We start from the raw sequence: 22,174 nt of genomic DNA on the forward strand, positions 1-22,174 counted from the left end.
TGTGTATTTTATTAGCCAGTTTTATGTCACTAAAATCATCCAGTCACTTATTCAATTTTTGTTTATTCAAGGGGATTCAAGCATATGAGAAATGAATGTGCTACTTCCTGTTCTGGCAACATGAACTGAGTTAGCACAGAACTTCCTTCTCCTACAAATATATAGAAATGCTGGATAAAATATGATCCAGCCCAATTTAAATACTTAGCTAAGCTTGAGAGAGAAATAGAGACAGAAAGAGACAGAAAGTAAGGAAAAAAAGACCTAGGTACAGAAACGAAGAGGAGGCATAACCAGAGCATGATTTGGGCAAACGGATATTATAATTGCCCGAGGGAATACTGGAACCAGATGTAGGCTCTACTTGCTAGAAGCTGGAGTTTTAATCTCAGACTTGGACAGAGATGTGGCCATGGCTCAAGAGAAATGGGAACTAGAAAAACTGTCCACCTGGTCAGGACTTAAAAACTGATTAGATACAATTAAACAAGGAATTAATGAACTGAAATATAAAACTAAGGAAATTATTCAGAGTATACTGCTGGGAAATGAAAATGAAAAATTTAAAGTGAGATAGGTAATTTTATAGTCAAACAAGTGAGAAAAACTATAGTAGTACATTATATAATAAAGATGTTTATAAAATTGGCTCATAAATTAATATCCATCACTGTCTAGCATAGGAAATATTTGTGGAGCTGGTGGCATTTATTGGTTTGATTTTTAAATGGGTGAAAACCAATCCCAGTATCTGACCTACTCTTCTGTAATAAGCATAGATGTTAATATGAAACCACATAGCCTTTTTACTATTTATTCTAAGAACATTCTATTATTCTTTAGAGGAAGAAACTGCTCCTGATGGTGCTGTTGCAGAATACAGAAGAGAAAAACAAAAGTATGAAGCTTTGAGGAAGCAACAGGCAAAGAAAGGAACTTCTCGGGAAGATCAGGTAACTTGACAAGCCTAAGTCCATATGTAATGCACTGCTTTTTCATTGTCTTCAAGTGTTGCTAATGAAGCCTAATTTGATTATACATCAGGAAAACATTACCTTTTAAAAATGAAAAAGGAGGGATCCCTGGGTGGCTCAGTGGTTTAATGCCTGCCTTCAGCCCAGGGCATGATCCTGGAGACCTGGGATCGAGTCCCATGTCAGGCTCCTGCATGGAGCCTGCTTCTCTCTCTCTCTGTTTCTCTTATGAATAAATAAATAAAATCTTTAAAAAATAAAATAAAATAAAAATTAAAAAGGATATGTTTGTATAGAGTGGGATGACAGGAACCTTGACCATTCATGTTCTTTCCAGCCATTGTAGGTAAAGCCTAAAACTTTCAGGTTTCAACCTTGTACTCCCATTTCAAACATAGGAACCTTGTAAAGCCACATATTCTCAGATAGCCAGGTATCTAAATAAATATTGTGAAATGGAAAAGTGGTGATTATAAATGATCAAGAGATCTCTTCTAGCATAGCATCTCACATGCTGACTAGCCAATCTGCTCAAAATTGTACACTGCCTATAAATAAGGTATTTGGTCCACTAGTTGACTTCTACTGTAAGTAATCATACAGGACTCTGCTTATTTCAAATAATCTCTGAATCTTTAAGAACTAATAAAAGAAGATTGTTAGAAATAAGAATAAAAAGAGATGGTTCAACAATTTGAAAGTCAATTTTATACATCACGTAACACTTAGCATTCAATGAAATAAATCTCCTCAGCAGCCATTCATGTTGAAAAGCTAGAGGGAAGACCAAAATCCTTTATTTTTGGTGCTGCCATACATATCTATTTAAGAACATGCCATTTTAGGTGTATAAATAAAATAGGCAAAATAAAAGTAAATTAAAAAGCACAAGTCTATTTGGCTAAGTTAATCAGGGACTGCATTATAAATGACACCTAGTTACTGGTAAAAAAAGATCATCCATCAGTACTTAGCATGAAAATAATCATGGGGAAAGTTCTATAAGAAGTCAGCTATAGGAGAAATTATAAAGAACTAATCTGAGTAATTTTCAAAAGAAATGGCACATTAAATGAAATTAAGAAAAAGTACATTATTAACTTGTTTTCATGGAATCACAAAGTCCTTTGAATAGCAACTGCAGTCAGTATACTACCAAAGCTACCCTAAGGACCACTCTTACTTAAGCATTCTTCTTTTTTGCCTCCTAGCGAATAATTATTAAGAACCATGTACTAATCAGTGTATTTGGTGGTAAACAAGGTGGACACGTATCTGTCCTCTCTGAGCTACTGGGGAAAAGAGCCAGTCAAGTAATCCCAATAAAAGAAGGTGAGCATTATGACAGGTTAAGTATAGGGAACTATATAAATACATAACAGTAAGACCTATCATGGCCTAAGAATCTGGGAAGGCTCCCCTGAAAAATGATTGGTCAGTTGAACTTTGAAGGTTGAACAGGAGATAGGTGGCCAGACAAAAGGAAGAGTATATAAGAAATATTTCATCTCTTTGCAAAAACTATAAGATATTAACTATAACAATAACATAAACTAAGAGAAAGATGAGGCTGGAGAGGTAAGCAGAAGCCAACTCATGCAAGGCATTTTTGAGCCATATTAAGAAATTTATTATATTTACCCTAAGAGCAATGGGGAGCCATTGAAAAAAGGAGGTGACATGATCTCATTTGCAGTTTGGAAAGATCCTTCCAACCTGGCTGTAGTATAGAGAACATACTGAAACCAGGACAGGACTAGAGGTACAGAGGCCAGTTGAAGAGCCTCTTCTTTGTAGATACGCATGCACAAAGTCTACAAAGGCAGGGCCTCTTCAAAAACAGTTTCTGCTTGCCAGGAAGGCTCTCACAGTGCTGAAGAGCCATGCTCTAAGTAGTTGGCCATTCATTCCTTCAGCAAAAACTAGAAGACTAACTCCCCTGCAGATGCCAAACAGAAATGTCTCTATGTAAATCCTATCTTCTTTTTTTTCTTTTCTTTTTCTTTTTTTTTTTTTTACTTGAGAGAGAAAGAACAGACATGAGAGAGAGTATGAGTGAGGGGAGGGGCAGAGGGAGAAGCAGACTCCCCGCCTGATGTGGTGCTCCTTCCCAGGACCCCAGGATCATGACCTGAGCCAAAGCAAATGCTTAACCGACTGAGCCACCCAGGAGCCCCCAAATCCTATCTTCTTTACTCTGTGTTGTGCCCCATTATTTCTGTGATGTTTGCTTCTCTGCCTCGTGTCTTCCCTTGCCTTTAGAATGCAGCTAGAGAAAATCCAATCTCAAATACAGGAGAAGCTAAGAAAAGCCAAGAGGATGTTTTTTGTTTGTTAAAGGCCCCCTTCTCTGAGTAAATGCCAGTAGCAGGTTAATTGGCTCTTGCCACTTTCAACTCAAGGAAGAAGACCTAGGTCCCGTGTAATTTTCTAGGAAATTTTAAAATTTGATTCCACTAAGAAATCTACTTTGTTTTCATTTTCCTTTATGCCTTCAGAAAAGACATTTCCAAATGTACAAAAGTCCACCATTAAAAATTGATGGGATTTACTTTAAGCTATAGATATAGAAATATGCATATGGAGATATATCTTATATAATATACATCAGATGTAATCTAAGCTCATACACATACACACAAAAACACCCCAAAAGCCTTGAAGGATATATACCAAAATGTCAACAATTATTATTCCTAGTGGTGGGATAATAGATATTTTTGTTTTGCTTCTCTTTGTTTTCTAGTATTTCTAAATTAAGCTTTTTTTTATTATAAAGCAAATACAATAAAAGTTTGTAAGCACAACAGTCTTTTTTAATGAGTGAGGTTACAAAACAAGGGATGCCTTCTTTATCTGTTAAAACTGTTTGAAGAGCTTAGTCTTTTAATTACTGCTCTGGAAATAGATCAAATATCTAAACCCTAATGCACTATAGGCAGCCCTCGGAATCCCTCTGAGGATATTCTGTAGGAATTTACAGTACTTCCCCCAAACTCCTCTCATTCAACAGCTATGGCCATATTTTCATCTGTTGTCCATGTGGGCATTAAATTTTACAGAACTTACAAAGCATATATAAGGCACTTTCACTATCATTTTTAGCAATAACTGCCTTTGTTTTGTTTTTTGCTCCTTGCACCACCTGTCTTGACTGAGCTTAAGTTCTGGACCACCAAAATCTACTTAATTTTTTCTTGAACCATGGTCTCGATGGTATTTCCTAGATAAATTATGGAGCCTAGCAATTTATTGTGACTCTTTATATTTGTTATTTGCATACTGAACTATTATTATAATACCTTTTTCCTTCTGAAATATGAATATTTTAGTACTGAATTCAATATGTCAGGATCTTAATTAGATATACAGCTTTTTAGACAGGTAGTACTTCACCCCATTTCACAATTACATACTTCTTTAAGCTATAGGATAAAAAAAAATTTCCCGACTTTTATTCTCTGCTCAAATTCTGGAGTCATCTGTTGAATTATAGCCAGGGTGCAATGTGATTACAAAATTGTAGGCACTTGTTGTTTGTTACCCACAAAGGACATGGAAGACAAACAAGAATCAGAGATATGTCCCTTTTTTTAAAACCTACTGAAACATGATATTTATGTACCATTTCTTTTACTTAACAATAGAATGTAATGCTTCATGAATATAATTTTTAATAATAGTGTAATAGCATAGTCAATGCTTTTTAGCAAATTTATCTAGTTCATTACTGACAGACATTTTAACATGTTCCCACTCTTCTACTTGTATGAATGCTGCTGCAGTGTACATCTTTTGCATAAGCCATTTTCTGTGTTTCATATTATTTTTCTTCATGTATTCTTAGGATTGAAGTGATTGAATCAAAGGGAATTATTTAAAGTTTGTGATAAATACAAATAGCTTCTAAAAATATCACTTCCATTTATCCATCTTCCAAGAGTTACTGTGTTCATCCATTCTATCTTCCTTAAAAATGAACTTTTTACATTTTTGGAAATTTGTTCAATGACAAATAGTATTTGTTGTTGGTGTTTTAGCAGCATATTTTAGTGAAGTACCTCCTTTTCTGATGGACATTAAAAATTAGCTACTAATCATGCATTTTAATGTTTAAGCATCTTTTATATAAGCAAATTTATGTTCCCCAAATCAGGAAATGGTCACATATGTCTGAGAGAAAATGTCAGTGTAAATGCAAACAGGGCATTGTCAAAGTTTGTGAATATCAAAAAAAAAAAAAAAAAAAAGTTTGTGAATATCAGTCACTGCTGGAATTTTGTTATATTTTCCTTCAAAATTAAAAATTTATCTAAGTGCTTTATGTGTTAGTGTTTCACATTTTATTTTCTACCAAACTTCAGTGTCTCTCATAAAGTCCTATTTATCTTTATCAGATAACTTAGCAATACAATTGTTATTCCAGACCCTGGCACTGCTGAACCAGTTTAAATCTAAACTCACTCAAGCAATTGCTGAAACTCCTGAGAATGACGTTTCTGAAGCAGAAGTAGAGGATGATGAAGGATGGTAAGGGCTTTTGATTCCTCTATATTAATCGTGAACAGACAGGCTCAGAGCAGAGATGCTGTTAGGACATTCCTACTTTTTTTTTCCCTTCAGACTTCACCTTTCATCAAACCCTTGTCATCACAGGGCCTCAGCACCTTTTGACTTCATTTCACTTGAGTAAGCATTTATTGAGTGCTTGGTGTGTTCCCAGTATTGTGCTAGCCAGCAGAAAATATATAAGAAATATGTGACACTCTCCCAGTCCTAAATAACTTTCTAATATTGTGGAAAAGATAAGATCCACATTAAACAGCTAGAAAGCAGCTTCAAAAGATTCTAAATCATTAATGTTTTACACTTTCCCACAAACATTTTAGGACTCAGTAATACATTTCATAATCCTACTAAGTTCCTCTTAAAATTTATGACCTACAGGATCCTAGCAATTCATACACAGTCAACTTATTTTTTTCTTTGGCTATTTTTCAGCTTTTTAAGACACTGATAAGAAATAAAGGAATTAATGACTCGTACATGTCCTATCCTTAGCACTTTATCCTATAACAGCAAAAAGAAAAAAATGGAATAAGAATCGTGCTTTCCCTTATCACACTCCTCTGTCCTCCAGTTGACTTCACATGTAGTATATTAGGACTCCCCACACCTAACTGCCCTCACCTCCCACTCCACCCTGGCTCGAACATATTGCTGCAAGAAAGCCAGTGGGTCACCCCCCACATATGACTCACCCTCTGGAGCCTCTGAACTGTCACATGTGCCATTACCCCAACCCAGAATCATAGCCTCACTCCTCTCTGCCAGACAGCATCTCTCTCCTATTTCAAAACTGCTCAACACTCCCATCCTCCAGGAAACCAGTCAGCAAGATTTGTTGAGCGCTCACAAATCTAGAGGGTGGAGGAAAGAAGGCTGGGACACACACTAAAAAAGACATAAAAACACTTATTAAGAAAGCATTTAAGTAAGTAAGATTCTACAACTCTACATAACTTTAATCAAAAGGGCTGAGGGCATGATGATTAGAATGGAATGAATCCTACCTCCCCTTGGACCCTTAAGTATTTATATATTTCTCAATATATAGTTTCTGTATGATGTAGGTTATATATTTTTTTTTAAACCTGAGACTTTTTTAATTGGTTTCTATTACTTTTGTTTATTTGTTTCTGCTTAAATTCAAAGTTGCTTAGAGGCAGAAGCTGGCTTCTCCCATAGTCCTCTGACAAAGGGGAAGGCTCAGTGAGTATTGATTGACCCATACAGATAAATGCACATTACATAGAGGAATTTTCTGTTTTTTATATGACTGGACAGGTTTAGTTTTATTTTGGATTCCTTGAATGTCTCAAAATATCTTTCAAATGTTTTGGGTTCAGCCACCACACAAAAAAATGTTTTGCCAAGTCCTCTTCCCCTTATTTTTGAATCCATATGCATTTTTTAAGGAAATATGATCCATGTGTTTCTGATTCATTTACACTTAACTCATCAAGATGGTGTTTTGTAAGAGCAGTTTGATGCCCAATAAGTTTTTTTAACCTTTTTATAAGCCATTTAAGTCCTTTTTTATTGAACAGGAAAGTCACCAACAAATTTAAACCCAGAAGTTTCATTTGAAACTCATAACCCGCAGGATTCAAATTTACTTTTAACTTGGCAAGGCCATTTAACTTCCCAAGGTTCTTCCTAGCCACTTGGTTCAGTTTTCTCTCATTGTGAATTCTTCATTAGCTTCAGATGTCAATTAGTGTTTTTAAAATTGTCATTCTTGCTTTTGTTGTGATTTCACAGTACAATCTATGTTCTAACATCCTCATTAGAAAGTAAACAAATGGAAAAACTTTACCAGATGGTAAAATCAATGGTCAGTGATGTTGACCACTTCTCCATCTGGGGAACAAAAATAAGTGGTAAAGGAAGGGTAAATAAGGTAAGGACACATTACCAAGTCTTCAGGGGGTTCATTTCTACCCTCTATTGCAGTCTCTTAAACAGAAAGTCAGAACTGTAAACTATGTACCTACACATTTTTTGTATTTATCTTATCCGAATTCTAATAAAATACCTTTAGTGTTCAAGGCATGACACAGAATCATACAGAATACATGGGACCTTTTTTATTGCAATATAGACTTTGAAATTTTGTAACCTGATAAGCAGCAACATCCTTTCTGTTCATCAATACACCCATTCAACTGTATCAGGTCTCTGGTGATTTAGATCATCTCTCATAAAGTATATTCCACTCAGAAAAGAAGTCTTGTATTCAAAATGATTTATGGCAAATATTATGAGTGCATGGCATGTGCATGTGTGTTATGCATAAATTACATGGTTACCAGACTATTTTGTAGGTCACGGTTACCGCTTTTCTAAGAAGTGAAAGTCAGCCAGTGCTGTACTACACTGTCAGGGTCTGTTATCTGAGGTAAAATGATTGCTTCTCAGACATTTTTATGTGTCCGCATGAGTGACCACACATTGAGGGATCATTTTCATTTTCTGTCAAGATAGAAACCATTACCAATTTGTTATGTTTTCTTTTACTTGGCAAACTATTCTATTCGCATTTTTGGCTGAGCTGCCGTATTGGCATGGTATACAACAGACATTTGGGTACCATTCAGCAGCATTCTCCTTTTTATGCAAAAAAAAAAAAAAAAAAAAAAAAAAAAAAGTGGGGGGGAGAGAAAGAAAAGAAATATGATTCTATTGTAAACACTGTATATGGTGTTTGATAATTATTCCCAGATTTCACTGTCTAACAAGACATTTAAAGAAGTGTTATTAGTAGATCTAAGCTGAAATGCATGATAGAAATTTTTCACTCCAAATTATTAGGATTCTTCCTTTGTTGGGATATATGCTGCCAATATTTGGTGGCAGTGATGGCTCCCAGATTCCAGTGTAGCAATAAAGTAGCCTCTTTGCCACTACATTTCTTCATCCCATAGCATCACACTCTTATAGCTTTAGAATTTTTCTTTAAGCATGGACTTCATAAAATCAATTAGATACAGGGCAGGAGTCATCGGCCAACAGATTCATATGACCATGTGGATGAAGTCCATATGCCATTTGGGGTTTGGTTAGATAAAGCTTGGTTAGCTCCCAAAAAAGTTTTGAGAGAGCTGTGTCTGACAAGATAGTAGAAAGACATAAAAAAGAAAGCCACCTGCTCCTGCAGAACAAAATCAGCTCTCCAAGGAGAGAAGAAAATTTAAATCTATGAGAATAGAGTGTGATCCTGTGATCTATGTTCCATTGAAATTTTTTCCAGATTGTTAAATCTAAGAATTTTTTTTTTTTAATTTTTATTTATTTATGATAGTTACAGAGAGAGAGAGAGGCAGAGACACAGGCAGAGGGAGAAGCAGGCTCCATGCACCGGGAGCCCGATGTGGGATTCGATCCCGGGTCTCCAGGATCGCGCCCCGGGCCAAAGGCAGGCGCCAAACCGCTGCGCCACCCAGGGATCCCTAAATCTAAGATTAACCTAATACTTTACAACAAATATACATGATAAAATAATCAACAATGTAAAATATGTCTGCCTTGCTCCCTCCTTCTCTTCTCATCTCTCTCCCCTCTACCACTTTCCATAGTACATACAGTATCCAGTATCATAAGAATTAGAGAAACACTAACAATTGCATGGTTGCCTCAAGTAAGTGTTTTTATTACATAAAGGAAAGATGTTCACTATAGCAGAACCAGAATACAGACCCCTCAAAGAAAGTAAATAAACATCACCTGTAATCCCAAACTCAACAATAAATACTATTAATTTATACCCTTCCAGATATTTTTATGCCTATACATATTTTACACAGAAATGAGATCATATACTTGCTTTTTTCCCCTTCACAGTATACGGTAAGTACTTTTCCTTGCCATATATAACTTTATGATTAATTTTTCTATGTTTGTATTATGGTCACATAGTATTTAATTATATGATAAACCATAGTTTACTTGATGACCCCTGTGTTGTTGGATATTTAGGCTCTTTCCAGTTTTTATAATTATATACAACACTGTAATGACCATCCATGTGTCTTCATCATTGCCATTCTTTTCCAGATCAATTCCAAAACTGGAATTTCTTAGTCAGTGGGTATGCATATTAGGTTTCTGCTAAATATTTTCAAGTGGCCCTCCCAAAATGTCACTCCAGTTTATATTCCCATGTAAATCTCATTTTTATGACTTGCTTTTAGGGCTGTTAGAATCTCAAGAATTAATTAAGGTACTTTGCAGTACTTAGGGAAAGAGAATAACATTTTAGCTTTGTACTTGTAAAGTTTTAAGAAATACAAACACAGTCTGGTTTGCTTCTGTTTTTAATAAACTGGTACAGATTTCATCATGACTCCTCAACATCCTCAGGTCTAAGTGGTTTTGTTCTTGGTTCTAAACAAATTCTTCTTCTAAGATAGATAATCTTATAGGTTAGAACTTTTGGATCTAGATTATTTTTTGTTTGTTTTTTTGTTTTACTAATGCACCTGGACTTGCATCAAAAATTAGTTTGTCCATCAGTCACAATTTGTTTGTGTTAGAGATTAGAGTTCAAGAACCAAGATTTAGCATGAAGTAGATTTCAAGTGTTCCTCTGTAATTAGCATAGTGTGGGCGTAACCGGTACCAGTTGTCTGAGTATCCAAAACTGTGAAAATTTAATAATGTGAATGTGAAAGTAATTTTTTTTAAAGATTTTATTTATTTATTCATGAGAGACACCGAGAGAGAGAGGCAGAGACATAGGCAGAGGGAGAAGCAAGCTCCATGCAGGGAGCCCAAAGTGGGACTCGATCCCAGGACTCCAAGACCACGCCCGAAGGCAGGCACTAAACCACTGAGCCATCCAGGGATCCCCCCAGTAAAAGTAATTATTGAGTGTTAGCCCCATTTAGAACCATTTAAGATACCATTGAAGGACATAGCTTCATCTCATTGGCAAAGCTTTTAACACCTTTTATATATAACACATACTATAATTTGTATACGGTTTAGTGGTGTATCAAGTAAAGGATGCAATAACTACAAATGAATATTTTAATTACGGTCTGCACTTCATCCCATCAGGACGTTGCCAAGCACAGCCATGGGTAATAAGTTAGTGTAGACAAACCTAAATACAGGTAAAAGGACACATGTTGAGAGAGGAGTGAAAGCCCACATTAGCCAATTGAGAGATTTTCTTTACCCAGTACGTTAGCTAGGATAACAGGTCTCAATTTTTTTGTCTCTGGATCCCTTTATACTTCCAGAATTAGTGAGGACTCCAAAGAGCTTTTATTTGTATAGAATATATCCACTGATATTTATCTTACTAGAAATTAAAACTAAAAAATTTAAATCACTTAGAAATAACAATAAACATATGTCATGTTAACAATAAACAAAATTTTTACAAAGAATCACTTTATTATCTATCATAGGAGAAAATCTAGTAAGAAGAGTTGCATTGATTTCCTTTTTTTTTTTTTTTTTACATAACTCCAATGTCTAACATAACAGGAGCAGCTGGATTCTCATCCAGCTGTTCTGATCCCACACATCATGTATTCTGTGAAGAATTCTGTACATTGATAGGATAAGAATGAAAAAGGCAAATAATGTTTTAGTATTCATATAAAATAATTGACATTGGAGACACAGAGATCCCCAAGTCACACTTTGAGAATTAAAGCATTTTTAGCCATTTGAGAATTAAAGCATTTTTAGCCATTGTGTCATTGTGTCATGATGATTCTTTTTTGTTAAATGTAATAACGCAATCTATAGGTCCTGGGAAGCTTTATTTCAGCTTCCTGGTTTGTGATCATTGTTCTCAAGCAATACCAAAGTAATTCTTTCTGAATTAAATGTACCCAACCTATTGGTCTAGACCTGCTTACAACATAATTCTTACCATGCCCACAGCAACTCCAAACTGGTCCTTGACTGTTTTTTTTTTTCTTTTTCAGAAATGTTTTGTAATAGGCCTCATTTGTTTTTAGACCAGTTTTAGACTCACAGCAAAATTGAGCATCAAGTATGAAAAGTTTCCATATTCCCTTGTCTTCCCTCCCCCCTCCAACACACGGCCATCTTCCACTATCGATACCCCCCACCAGAGAGGTACATTTGTTACAAATGATGAACTTACATTCATACATCATTGTCTCTCAAAGGCCACAGTTCACACTACGGCTCACTCTCAGTGATATATATTCTCAGGTTTGGGCAAACGTATAATGACATGTGCCCACCATTACAGTACCATACGGAATAGTTTCACTGCCCTCAAAATTCTCTGTGATCATTCTGTACATCTCTGACTTTCTGGCTAATGCTGGCAACAGCAGATGATATTATGGTGTGCATAGTTTTGCCTTTTCCAGAATGTCATATAGTTGGAATCACAGAGTATGTAGCTTTCAGGTTGGCTACTTTCACTTAGTAATATGCATTTATGGTTCCTCCACATCTTTTTATGGCTTCATAGCTCTTTTTTCGGTGCCAAATAATATTCTGTTATCTGTATGTAGCACAGTTTACTTATGCGTTCACCTATTAAAGGCATCTCAATTGATCCCAAGTTTTGGCAGTCATAAACAGAGCTGGTGTAGACATCCATGTGTAAGTTTTTGTGTGGACATAAGTTTTGGGGCAAATACCAAGGAGCATGATTACTATATCATAGGTAAGAGCATGTTTAATTTTGTAAGAAACTGCAAAACTGTCATCCAGTGGCTTGACCACTTTGCATTCCCACTGCAATGAATGAGGGTTTCTGTTGCTCCACTTCTTTACTAGCATTTGGTGTTCTCAGTGTTTTGGATTTTGACCGTTCTGATAGGTGTGGAGTGATTGTTCATTGTTGTTTTAATTTGCAGTTTCTCAATGACCTATGATGTTGATCATTTTTTCACAGGCTGTTTGCCATCGCTGTATGTATTTTGGTGAGGTGTTTGCTAAGGTTTTTTGCTCACTTTTTTAATCGGATTGTTCATTTTCTTATTATTGAGTTTTATAAGTTCTTTGTATATTCAATACAAATATTTTGTGTCTTTTGTAAATATTTTCTCCCAGCCCATGGCTTGTCCTTTTATTCTCTTGACGGTTTTTCACAGAGCATAAGTTTTTAATTTCAGTGAAGTTCGACTTATCCATTGTATCTTTCATGGATCATTCCCTTGGTTTTGCATCCAATAGCCAAGGTCATCAAGGTTTCCTCCTATATTATCTTCCAGGAGTTTTACACTTTTGTGTGTTGCATTTAAGTCTATGATCCATTTTTTAATTGAAGTATAATTAACATACAATGTTATCTTAGTTTCAGGTATTTGACATTGATTCAACAGTTCTCCACATTACTTAACCCACGATAAGTGTAGTCATCATCTGTCACCACACAATGTTGCTACAGTATTATTGACTATATTCCCTGTGCCGTACTTCTCATCTCTGTAATTTATTTACTGTTTACTTTGGTCTCTCATCCATTTTGAATTATTTTTTGTGAAGTCTGTAAGGTCTGTGCATTTTTTTTTTTTAGATTATAAAAAGCTTCCTCTTTAATCAAGGCTTTTAAACATGGAACAGATTCCTTGAATAAAATGAAAAGACTCCAATATATTGAAATATAAACCACCATACATACAACACCCAGCAGGAAAAAAAAAAAAACTGCAAGTTTACACAATCCCCGTGACAGCCATGGCCTATCGTCAGATGCTTCCTCTATGTACCAAGTGTGCTCTGCTGGGTACACAGCTCAGCTGAGGCTGCAGCCCAAAGAGTGCTCAACTGGCCGGGCCATGGTGCTGTTGGCTCTGCTCAAGCAAAACAGCAGCACAAATGGTGTACTGAACATCCTTTAAATATCAAAGTGAGAAAACAAGAAGGCAACATAATGATGTTATTAGGAAGTTTTATTTTTATTATATTATTTATATTTTATTTTTATTATAGATTATAGATAAATTATAATAAATTATTAATAAATTATAGATTTATTTTTATTTCATTTTATTTATTTATTTATTTTGCTGTGGATGTCAGGTTTGATCGGGTTGGTAGTGAAATGAACTAGAGAGGCCAGGCAAAGGTGGGTGAGGCAAGCTTTAATGGAAGTGCTGTTGGGGGAGGAAGACCGGGAAGTGGCGCGGGGATAACACCCGCAGGCCTTTCTAGGGAAGGGTAGGGTAGTGTCGGTGTAGGGTGATAGCTGCTTCTGTCTATATATGGTACAAAGTTAGGTAAGGTGGGTTTCTGTTTCCTGTAGGTCCTGTCTCCCCATGATGATGGATCCTTGGTGGTCGGCTGATAGCGGCCAAGTCCTGAGGCAAGGGTGACAAGGTGGTTGGTGCTCCCGACCCCTCCGGATCCCTTGGGCCCAACAGTGGAGTGTTTACATTTTCACAGACTTTTTGGTTTTAGCAAAAGTCCACAGAGTTACTTTAATGTACAATCTCATCCTTTCTTTTAAAACTACCTGTTAAGTATATTTTTAGCCAATTATCAATTATTCAGATTAATAAGATTATAAAAATAACTGACAAGAGTACAAGTCACCTATACTTGACTTTAAAGTAAATATACCTATTTTTTAATGCTTGTTGCTCATATTCTTCTACTGGCAGCAGGAGATAAAGGTGGCTCTTAATCCAGCCAATTCATTCTTGAAGTAGATATTTGCAAGTGCTAAATTCCAGGTACCCTATTAGAACCTTAATGATATCTTCCCTCATTGAACCCTCAGAGGGCTCATAGGTTAGAGACCAGCTATGGTGGATTTGTTTCTTAAAACTCCATCAGATAATTAGTGTTAGTCCCATTCTATAAATGAGGAAACTGTGGCTCAGGAAATTAGGGTTTTTTTGCCCAAAATCACACTGTAATAAATGGTGAGGTTCTTGGTCACACTTAAAAGTCCATGTTGCCTCCAGAACAGTGATTTCAACATGGAGTCATAATTAATAGAATGAAAGTGGGAAGGAAAATCAACCTCACTTTCAAAAAGACCTTTGATCCTAAATCATAGTATCTGGCCTTCTGGAGCTGGTTACAGCATATACCATCCATTCTCATCTTTGGAATACTTTCCACTTTCCTCTAAAGAAATACACTACCATGGAGGCTCTGCCATCCTACGTATTGAATTATCTCTTAATTATACAGAAAGCTGTTAAATCAGACTGGCTGAGCAAGCAGCCTCTATTGCAAGCATCAATTTCTTCACCTGTGGAGATAACAATAGCTACCTGAAGGTTATTAGAATTAAAGGAGAAATGCGTGTAAAGCAATTATAAGGTTACAAAGTGCCCAACTCTAAGGTAATGCTCAGGAAATACTAGGTGTGAGAGAGGGAGGGGCATGCATGGTACTGGGGTAATACTTTCCCCCTGACAAATTACTCAAGCAGCACAAAATAAACATTCTAAATTAAATTGACAAACTGTTATATACTCATCTTGATGTAATAATATCAAAGATAAGATGAAAAGGCTGGTGCACCTGCGTGGCTCAGTCGAGTAAGTGTCTGCCTTCAGCGTGGGTCATGACCCCAAGGTCTTGGGATCAAGCCCCACATCATGCTCTCTGCTCAGCAGGAAGCCTGCTTCTCCCTCTCCCTCTCCCTCTGCCACTCCCCCTGCTTGTGCGCTCTCTCTCTCTCTCTCTCTGTCAAATAAATAAAAATCTTTTAAAAAGGGAAGGAGGGCGGAAGGAAGGAAGGAAGGAGGGAGGGAGGGAGGGAGGGAGGGAAGGAAGGAAGGAAGGAAGGAAGGAAGGAAGGAAGGAAGGAAGGAAGGAAGGAAGGAAGGAAGGAAGGAGCAAGCGACCAAATATGAATTTACCTCAGTTACGTTGTCTGTGACCTCAAAGGAATGTAAACATAGCCATTAAATTTGGTAGTTGCACTCAATGGTTCTATTTTAAAATGTCTTGAGAAAATGAGAAAAGTATTATAAAGCAGTTTATTTAGCTGTATCCAAATTATAAAATCCTAAGGCTCCCAGAGTGTAGCTAATGTAAATTTAGCATTCATAGAGAAAGAAAAGAGTGGACAAGATTACCTTTTCTATGCTGGGAATACACATCATAGATTATGGACTTGGATTCTCTCAAGAATCTATCTTTTTTATTCTTTTTTTCTTTTTTTTTTTTTTTTTTTTTTAGCTGACAGCATTTTGAAACAGAGAAAGGTCCTATAGGCATAAGTAGTTCATTTTTATTAGAAAATTTAAGGAGCCAAGGTCCTTGGGATTAAGCACAATGTAGTAAAAAAGTTATTTCACAATGGGAGTTACGGATAGCAACCAAGCCAGTACAAAATGAAAGTTGCCATTGTACACAGGCAATCAAGAAAATATGAAAAAAGTTAAGTGATGCTTAAAGTGGGAATGAAAAACCCAAATACTAAGATTCCAGGTGAAATTCAGTGAAAGAAGATGCAGAATTTGTACATAGTTGCTTGTGTTTCTATAAAAACATTTTGATTTGTGTCATTTTCTTTCATAGAATTATTAGATGAAATTAATACTAACATATTGATTTTTCAAATAACCTAATTTGTATTTATAATACAATTTAAAAAAACATTGAAAAAGGCCAGGAAAGAAAAAATGGTAATTTCATACCCCCCAGAGAATCATCATTAATGGTTCTATCTTCATATATATATTACACCTTTCTCAAGGATGGAAAAACTTATCCAATTTTTCATTGTAAGTCTTTCATGAGTGAATAATCCAACAGTTACATATTTTGTAAGTGCACTGCTATTTCCTTAGATTAAAGGAAGTGAAACTGCTGAGTCAGGTATAGTTTTGTTTGTGCGTTTGTTTTTTAACAAGGTATAATTTACATATAAGAAGTTGCATAGTTATTTGTTCATCTTGATTAGTTTTAAAAATTGTATACACCCATGTAAAAACTACCAAAACAAGATCTAGAACATATACATCACCCCTGAAAGTTCCCTCGTGCTGCTTTTAACCAGGTCTTTCCCCCAGATCATTCTGATTTTTGTCGGCTCAGGTGTGTCTTGATAACATCTCTGCTAGATTGCATTCCAGAAAATTAAATCATTTACCTGTACCAGCAATGTATGAAGTTGCTGGTTTCTCCTTACCCTAAATATTATGTATGTGTATGTTGTAAAATATCGCAGATAACAGATAAAGATACATTAATCTTTGGCAGCTCCTACTTTGTATTATATTTTGTATTTCTTTGTTTACTGGTAAAGAAACAAAGTAAACTTTTTGAATATGTTAACTGGTCATTTACATTTCATCCTTTTGGTGGTGGTGGTTAATTGTATAGTATGATTATGTATTTCTTGCTAATTTACAAAATCTCTTAAATATGAAGGATGTATTTTGTTTTAAATATTTTTACTAGTTTGTCATAACAGTTTGTGAAGAGTTTGTTTTGTTTTTAACATGAAGTTTTCAGTGTGCATTGCTAAATCCACCAATCTTTTTCTTCATGTTTGTGGCCTGGTGTCATTCAGTTTTTCATAATCCCAGGATTATATAAATACCTACTTATATCTTTCCCTAGTATTTTTATAATTTCATTTTTATTTTTAATTGACATCTTTACCTGGAATTATTTGGTGTATGATGTTAAGTTACTCTTGCAACTTTTTCTTCTAAGTTGCTAACTTCCACAACTGAATAATCCTGTGTTTTCTCCCACTGATATGAAACATGTCCACATGTCCTTTATCATAGAGTAAGGTTTTAGGAATATTTTTGGGTCAGTTTCATTATTTTACATGAATTTTTTCTGTCTATTCCTATGTCAGTACTTAACTAATAAATTATTGTAGCCATATAATACTACTTAATATCTGGTAAGCAATTTGGACCTTTATTGTTCAACACATATTTTTACTTTAAAAGTTTAAGCCTCTGGATAATGTGCTCCATTCTTATTTTCTCTGAGTTAACCACACCTGGAAAAATCTTAGACAACTGACCATGGAATCAATAAAAAGGCCCCATTATTTAACAGGTGGCCACTACCTGAATTGCAGCCTTAGTGCCAAGAAGGAAATAATCAGTCTTTAGACAAACTCCCTACCTTCAAAGTAATGGAAAAGATTGCATGTGGAAAATAAGTAGCATGAGGAATAAAAAAGAACAAAATCTAGGATATTTGATTGCCATTTTATAGTATAGGTTTATATTTTTTTTTATGAGAAGTTTTGATCAGAATTTTTTCCATCTCCCTGATACTGAACAAAAAAGCACAAAGGATTAACAAAGTCATACAGTAGATAACACTTTTATTTTACATGACGTCAATCCCCAGGACATCTAGGATGGCCATATATAAATACAAGCCACAAAATCTTCCAAAGACATTTGTTAATAATATTCCTACCATTTTGAATTATTAACGTCCCTTATCCTCTCTGGTATTGATGCAGATAATCAAGTTAAATATAATAATAATGTTCTATTCTTTGTGTGCAGCTAATTCAGTTGGCCATGATATGTAGAATTTGGGCTTGAGCTGATTTTTGGTAGATCTAAAAGGTATAAGAAGAAGCTCGCTCATACTGAACATTTACAAAGCACTAGTCTTTTTCAAACATAAAAGCTAGATGTTATTCTTATGCTGAAATCATATGGGAAGAATCTGAGGCACAAAAAGGTTAAATAACTTTGGTCAAGATCTCATAGCTAGGAAGTAGTAGATCTCAAAAATAGCTAATCATGCTTGGCTCAATAGTTTTTATGTTGCGTGTGTGATTTTATATTGTAACAATTCCTCTAACTGAAGTAGCCTACATATTTTTCACATTTGCTTATAAAGCAGTGTTATTATTTTTTAAACTGTAGTAACAAGGCCAAACAAGTGACTTCAGGACTTTATTATAAATATTTGGCCAGGTAGCCCAAGTGGCTCAGCAGTTTAGCGCTGCCTTCTGCCCAGGGCGTGATCCTGGAGTCCCCAGATCGAGTCCCACGTCAGGCTCCCTGCATGAAGCCAGCTTCTCCCTATGTGTCTCTGCCTCTCTCTCTCTCTCATGAATAAATAAATAAAATCTAAAAAATAATAATAATAAAGGCGGATAGACAATTCTTTACCAAAAACTTATTTTGATTTTTTTAAAGATTTTTTTAAAGATTTTATTTATTTATTCATGAGAGAGAGAGAGAGAGAGAGATTGAGGCAGAGACACAGATAGAGGGAGAAGCAGGCTCCATGCAGGGAGCCCGATGTGGGACTCGATCCTGGGTCTCCAGGATCATGCACTAGTCTGAAGGTGGTGCTAAACCGCTGAGCCACCCAGGGATCCCCAATCCCCCTTTAAATCATGGCAGATATTAAGTCCATGTCCTTAATATTATAAACTATATTATTTGAATAATTAAAATTTGGAAAGCTATTTAAAAGTTTAACTTAAACAAGAAGTTCCTGCCACATTTACTCATAATTTTCCATGGGAATATAAAGAGTAGAGTGGTTATTAGTATGGGATTTGGAGTCAGACCTGATTTGAATCCCCACTTGGAAATTTACTAGCTGTGTGATTTCAAGCAAATTGCATAACTTTTCTAATCCTGTTCCTTAAACTGTAATCTGAGGATAATAATAGTACCTTTCTGATAGGTTGGTTTGTAGATTAAATGAAATACTTTTTTTTTTTTTTAAGATTTTATTTATTTATTCATGAGAGACACAGAGAGAGAGAGGCAGAGACACAGGCAGAGGGGGAAGCAGGCGCCATGCAGGGAGCCTGACATGGGACTCAATCCCGGGTCTCCAGGATCACACCCCAGGCCAAAGGCAGACGCTCAACCGCTGAGCCACCCAGGCTGCCCAATTAAATGAAATACTTTTTTTTAGAGGATTTAGCAGGGTGTCAGTGCTCAATACGTTTTTTAGTTATTCTCATTTCTTATTTTGTCATTAGTTTTGAAAACTAATTTTGCTATATTTGATGGTCAGTAGATCTATCAAAATAATGATTAGAATTTATACCATTTCTAAAAAAAAGCGTTTATACCATTTCTATAATGTTTGACAGCTTTTTATGACCTTTTCTTAATTAACCCAAACTATAATAAGTTGCAGTAGTTTTTAGTTTCTGTCATAATTCTTTCTGAGATAAATAAATTTGAGATTTGATGTTTTGTAGTGAACATGAATGCCTCATGAATGAAATACTATTTTTTTTCCTTGAGGCTGGTACTAAAAAAAGGAGTGGGGCGGGGGTATATCAGTTGAAAATAGAATTTAAATATAATGCACAAACACATCACTTTAGAGAACATGGAATTATAAGCTCAATATAACATAAATATTTTCTTCCATTCCTCTCTTAGGCAAGTTCTAAGGTAGTGATAAAAATGAAGCAAAAAGAAATATGATTATAGATCTCATTCCCTAATTAGTGTTCATTTTCTAAAGGACTATAAATAATGCTGCAGAAGAACAATGAGGTTTGTCATAACTAAGAGCTGACTGTGGAAAGGTGGTTATTTTATTTCTAAGCTCTCTCTCTGTCCAGTCCCTGAAGTCACCTCTTTTTCTGCTTTTTTCTTCTAAATAAAGAAAACTCTTCTGAATAGACTCTACTTTCATACAGTTTGACCTGAAATAAATTTCTACACATTAGGTAAGTTTGCTTTTTCATGGATTTGTTCTCAGAGAGACGGGCAGATAGCCATGTACACCAGCTGCTTACCAGGCCTTTTTGACTGAGAACTCCATCTTCCCAAGTTGTTTTGTTAGTTCACCAGCCACAGATTAAATGTTATTGGCTGAGCAGTTGGTTAAACCCCAGGGCAGGTGTAAAAATGCATATTACAGATTTATTCTGGAAAGCCTCTTAAATCCTTCCACCTGTGTCCTACTGAGTGTGAAGCATGCTAGATAGGGAAAAAAGCTGAGAAATTATTCCCATGCTGATGAAGATATTTTAAAAATTACATCTTTCACTTTTGCTCCAACAATACTCAATTCTTATTAACAACATTCTATAATATGAGGATTATTTTTCTTTTTAAATGAGGGAAGCAAATCGTTTTTTAAGAGTTGGCTTTTCAAACTCCAAACCAATGAAGAAATATTAACATTCATTCAAAATTCAGAACAAAGGAAGTGTTCCCATGTTAACGATAAACAGAAAAAGAAATTCCACTAGTGTTCATCTTTGTTTTCTTTTTCCATGGACTAGCATCTCTTGTAGTTTACCTAATGTTCTGTTTTCCTATACTTATCTTCATTTGTATTTCAAATATTTAAAAATATATTTTTTTAATTTTTCATTTCTATTGTGCTCCTACTGTCAATTTTTAAATCTCCTAAGTTTTGGACGTTTCTGTCTGCATTTTTCTCTGCTTCCTTTGTCACTGTTTCTGTTTCCCATTTTGAGTCTTCTTTTGTTCTCTTCCTCCTTGATTTCTTTCTCTTGTATAGCTATCTAATTCATGTTGAAAAAGATCCACACTATTTTCATATGGAGTGATATTTTAACCCTTTAACTTCTTAATTCCTAAAGAAGCTTTGAACATTTGTGAAAAGAGAATCCTAAGTTACTTGTAATCAGTGATAGAGAAGTGTTCTAAAATTAAAAGTTCATAAGCTTTTTACCTAAATATTACATTTTGATAGTTAAAATGCTGTCAGAATGAATCATCTGATGTCTTAAAATATATTCTAGAAATCATATGAAAATGTCAAAACATTTAAACAAAACTGTCATTTACATTTTAAACAGTATCAAAAGTAAAATCACAGAAGAAAAATAGTTGTAATATTTGGGGTTGATAATGTCATTATTCTCTATATGGCTAGTTTTGATTAATTCATTTGAAGTAAAACTAAAAGTTTATTATTAGATATAAGATATTACATATACTTATATCTAATAAAGTATACATTAGATATAGTTTCTTAGAATTGTTATAAGTACCAAATGTTTAACATAGTTACCCAGATTCTCCAGAAATTATTTTTACTGTTTTTTTTTTTTAATTTTTTATTGGTGTTCAATTTACTAACATACAGAATAACCCCCAGTGCCCGTCACCCATTCACTCCCACCCCCCACCCTCCTCCCCTTCTACCACCCCTAGTTCGTTTCCCAGAGTTAGCAGTCTTTACGTTCTGTCTCCCTTTCTGATATTTCCCACACATTTCTTCTCCCTTCCCTTATATTCCCTTTCACTATTATTTATATTCCCCAAATGAATGAGAACATATAATGTTTGTCCTTCTCCGACTGACTTACTTCACTCAGCATAATACCCTCCAGTTCCATCCACGTTGAAGCAAATGGTATTTGTCATTTCTAATAGCTGAGTAATAGTCCATTGTATACATAAACCACATCTTCTTTATCCATTCATCTTTCGTTGGACACCGAGGCTCCTTCCACAGTTTGGCTATCGTGGCCATTGCTGCTATAAACATCGGGGTGCAGGTGTCCCGGCGTTTCACTGCATCTGTATCTTTGGGGTAAATCCCCAATAGTGCAATTGCTGGGTCGTAGGGCAGGTCTATTTTTAACTCTTTGAGGAACCTCCACACAGTTTTCCAGAGTGGCTGCACCAGTTCACATTCCCACCAACAGTGTAAGAGGGTTCCCTTTGCTCCGCATCCCCTCCAACATTTGTTGTTTCCTGCCTTGTTAATTTGCCCCATTCTCA

The 22,174-nt window shown here is 35.4% G+C and overlaps 1 protein-coding gene across 1 annotated transcript in view; it reads left to right on the forward strand.

The window, feature by feature from the left end:
* CWC27 (CWC27 spliceosome associated cyclophilin) overlaps positions 1-22,174 on the forward strand; it is a 192,454-nt gene that overhangs the window by 151,163 nt on the left and 19,117 nt on the right. The window contains exons 12-13 of the mRNA XM_038530711.1: positions 844-953; positions 5,401-5,504. Of these exons, the coding sequence (XP_038386639.1) occupies positions 844-953; positions 5,401-5,504 (214 nt within the window). The remainder of the gene's footprint in view (positions 1-843; positions 954-5,400; positions 5,505-22,174) is intronic.

Source organism: Canis lupus, chromosome 2, assembly GCF_011100685.1.
Source record: "Canis lupus familiaris isolate Mischka breed German Shepherd chromosome 2, alternate assembly UU_Cfam_GSD_1.0, whole genome shotgun sequence".
Taxonomy (NCBI): domain Eukaryota; kingdom Metazoa; phylum Chordata; class Mammalia; order Carnivora; family Canidae; genus Canis; species Canis lupus.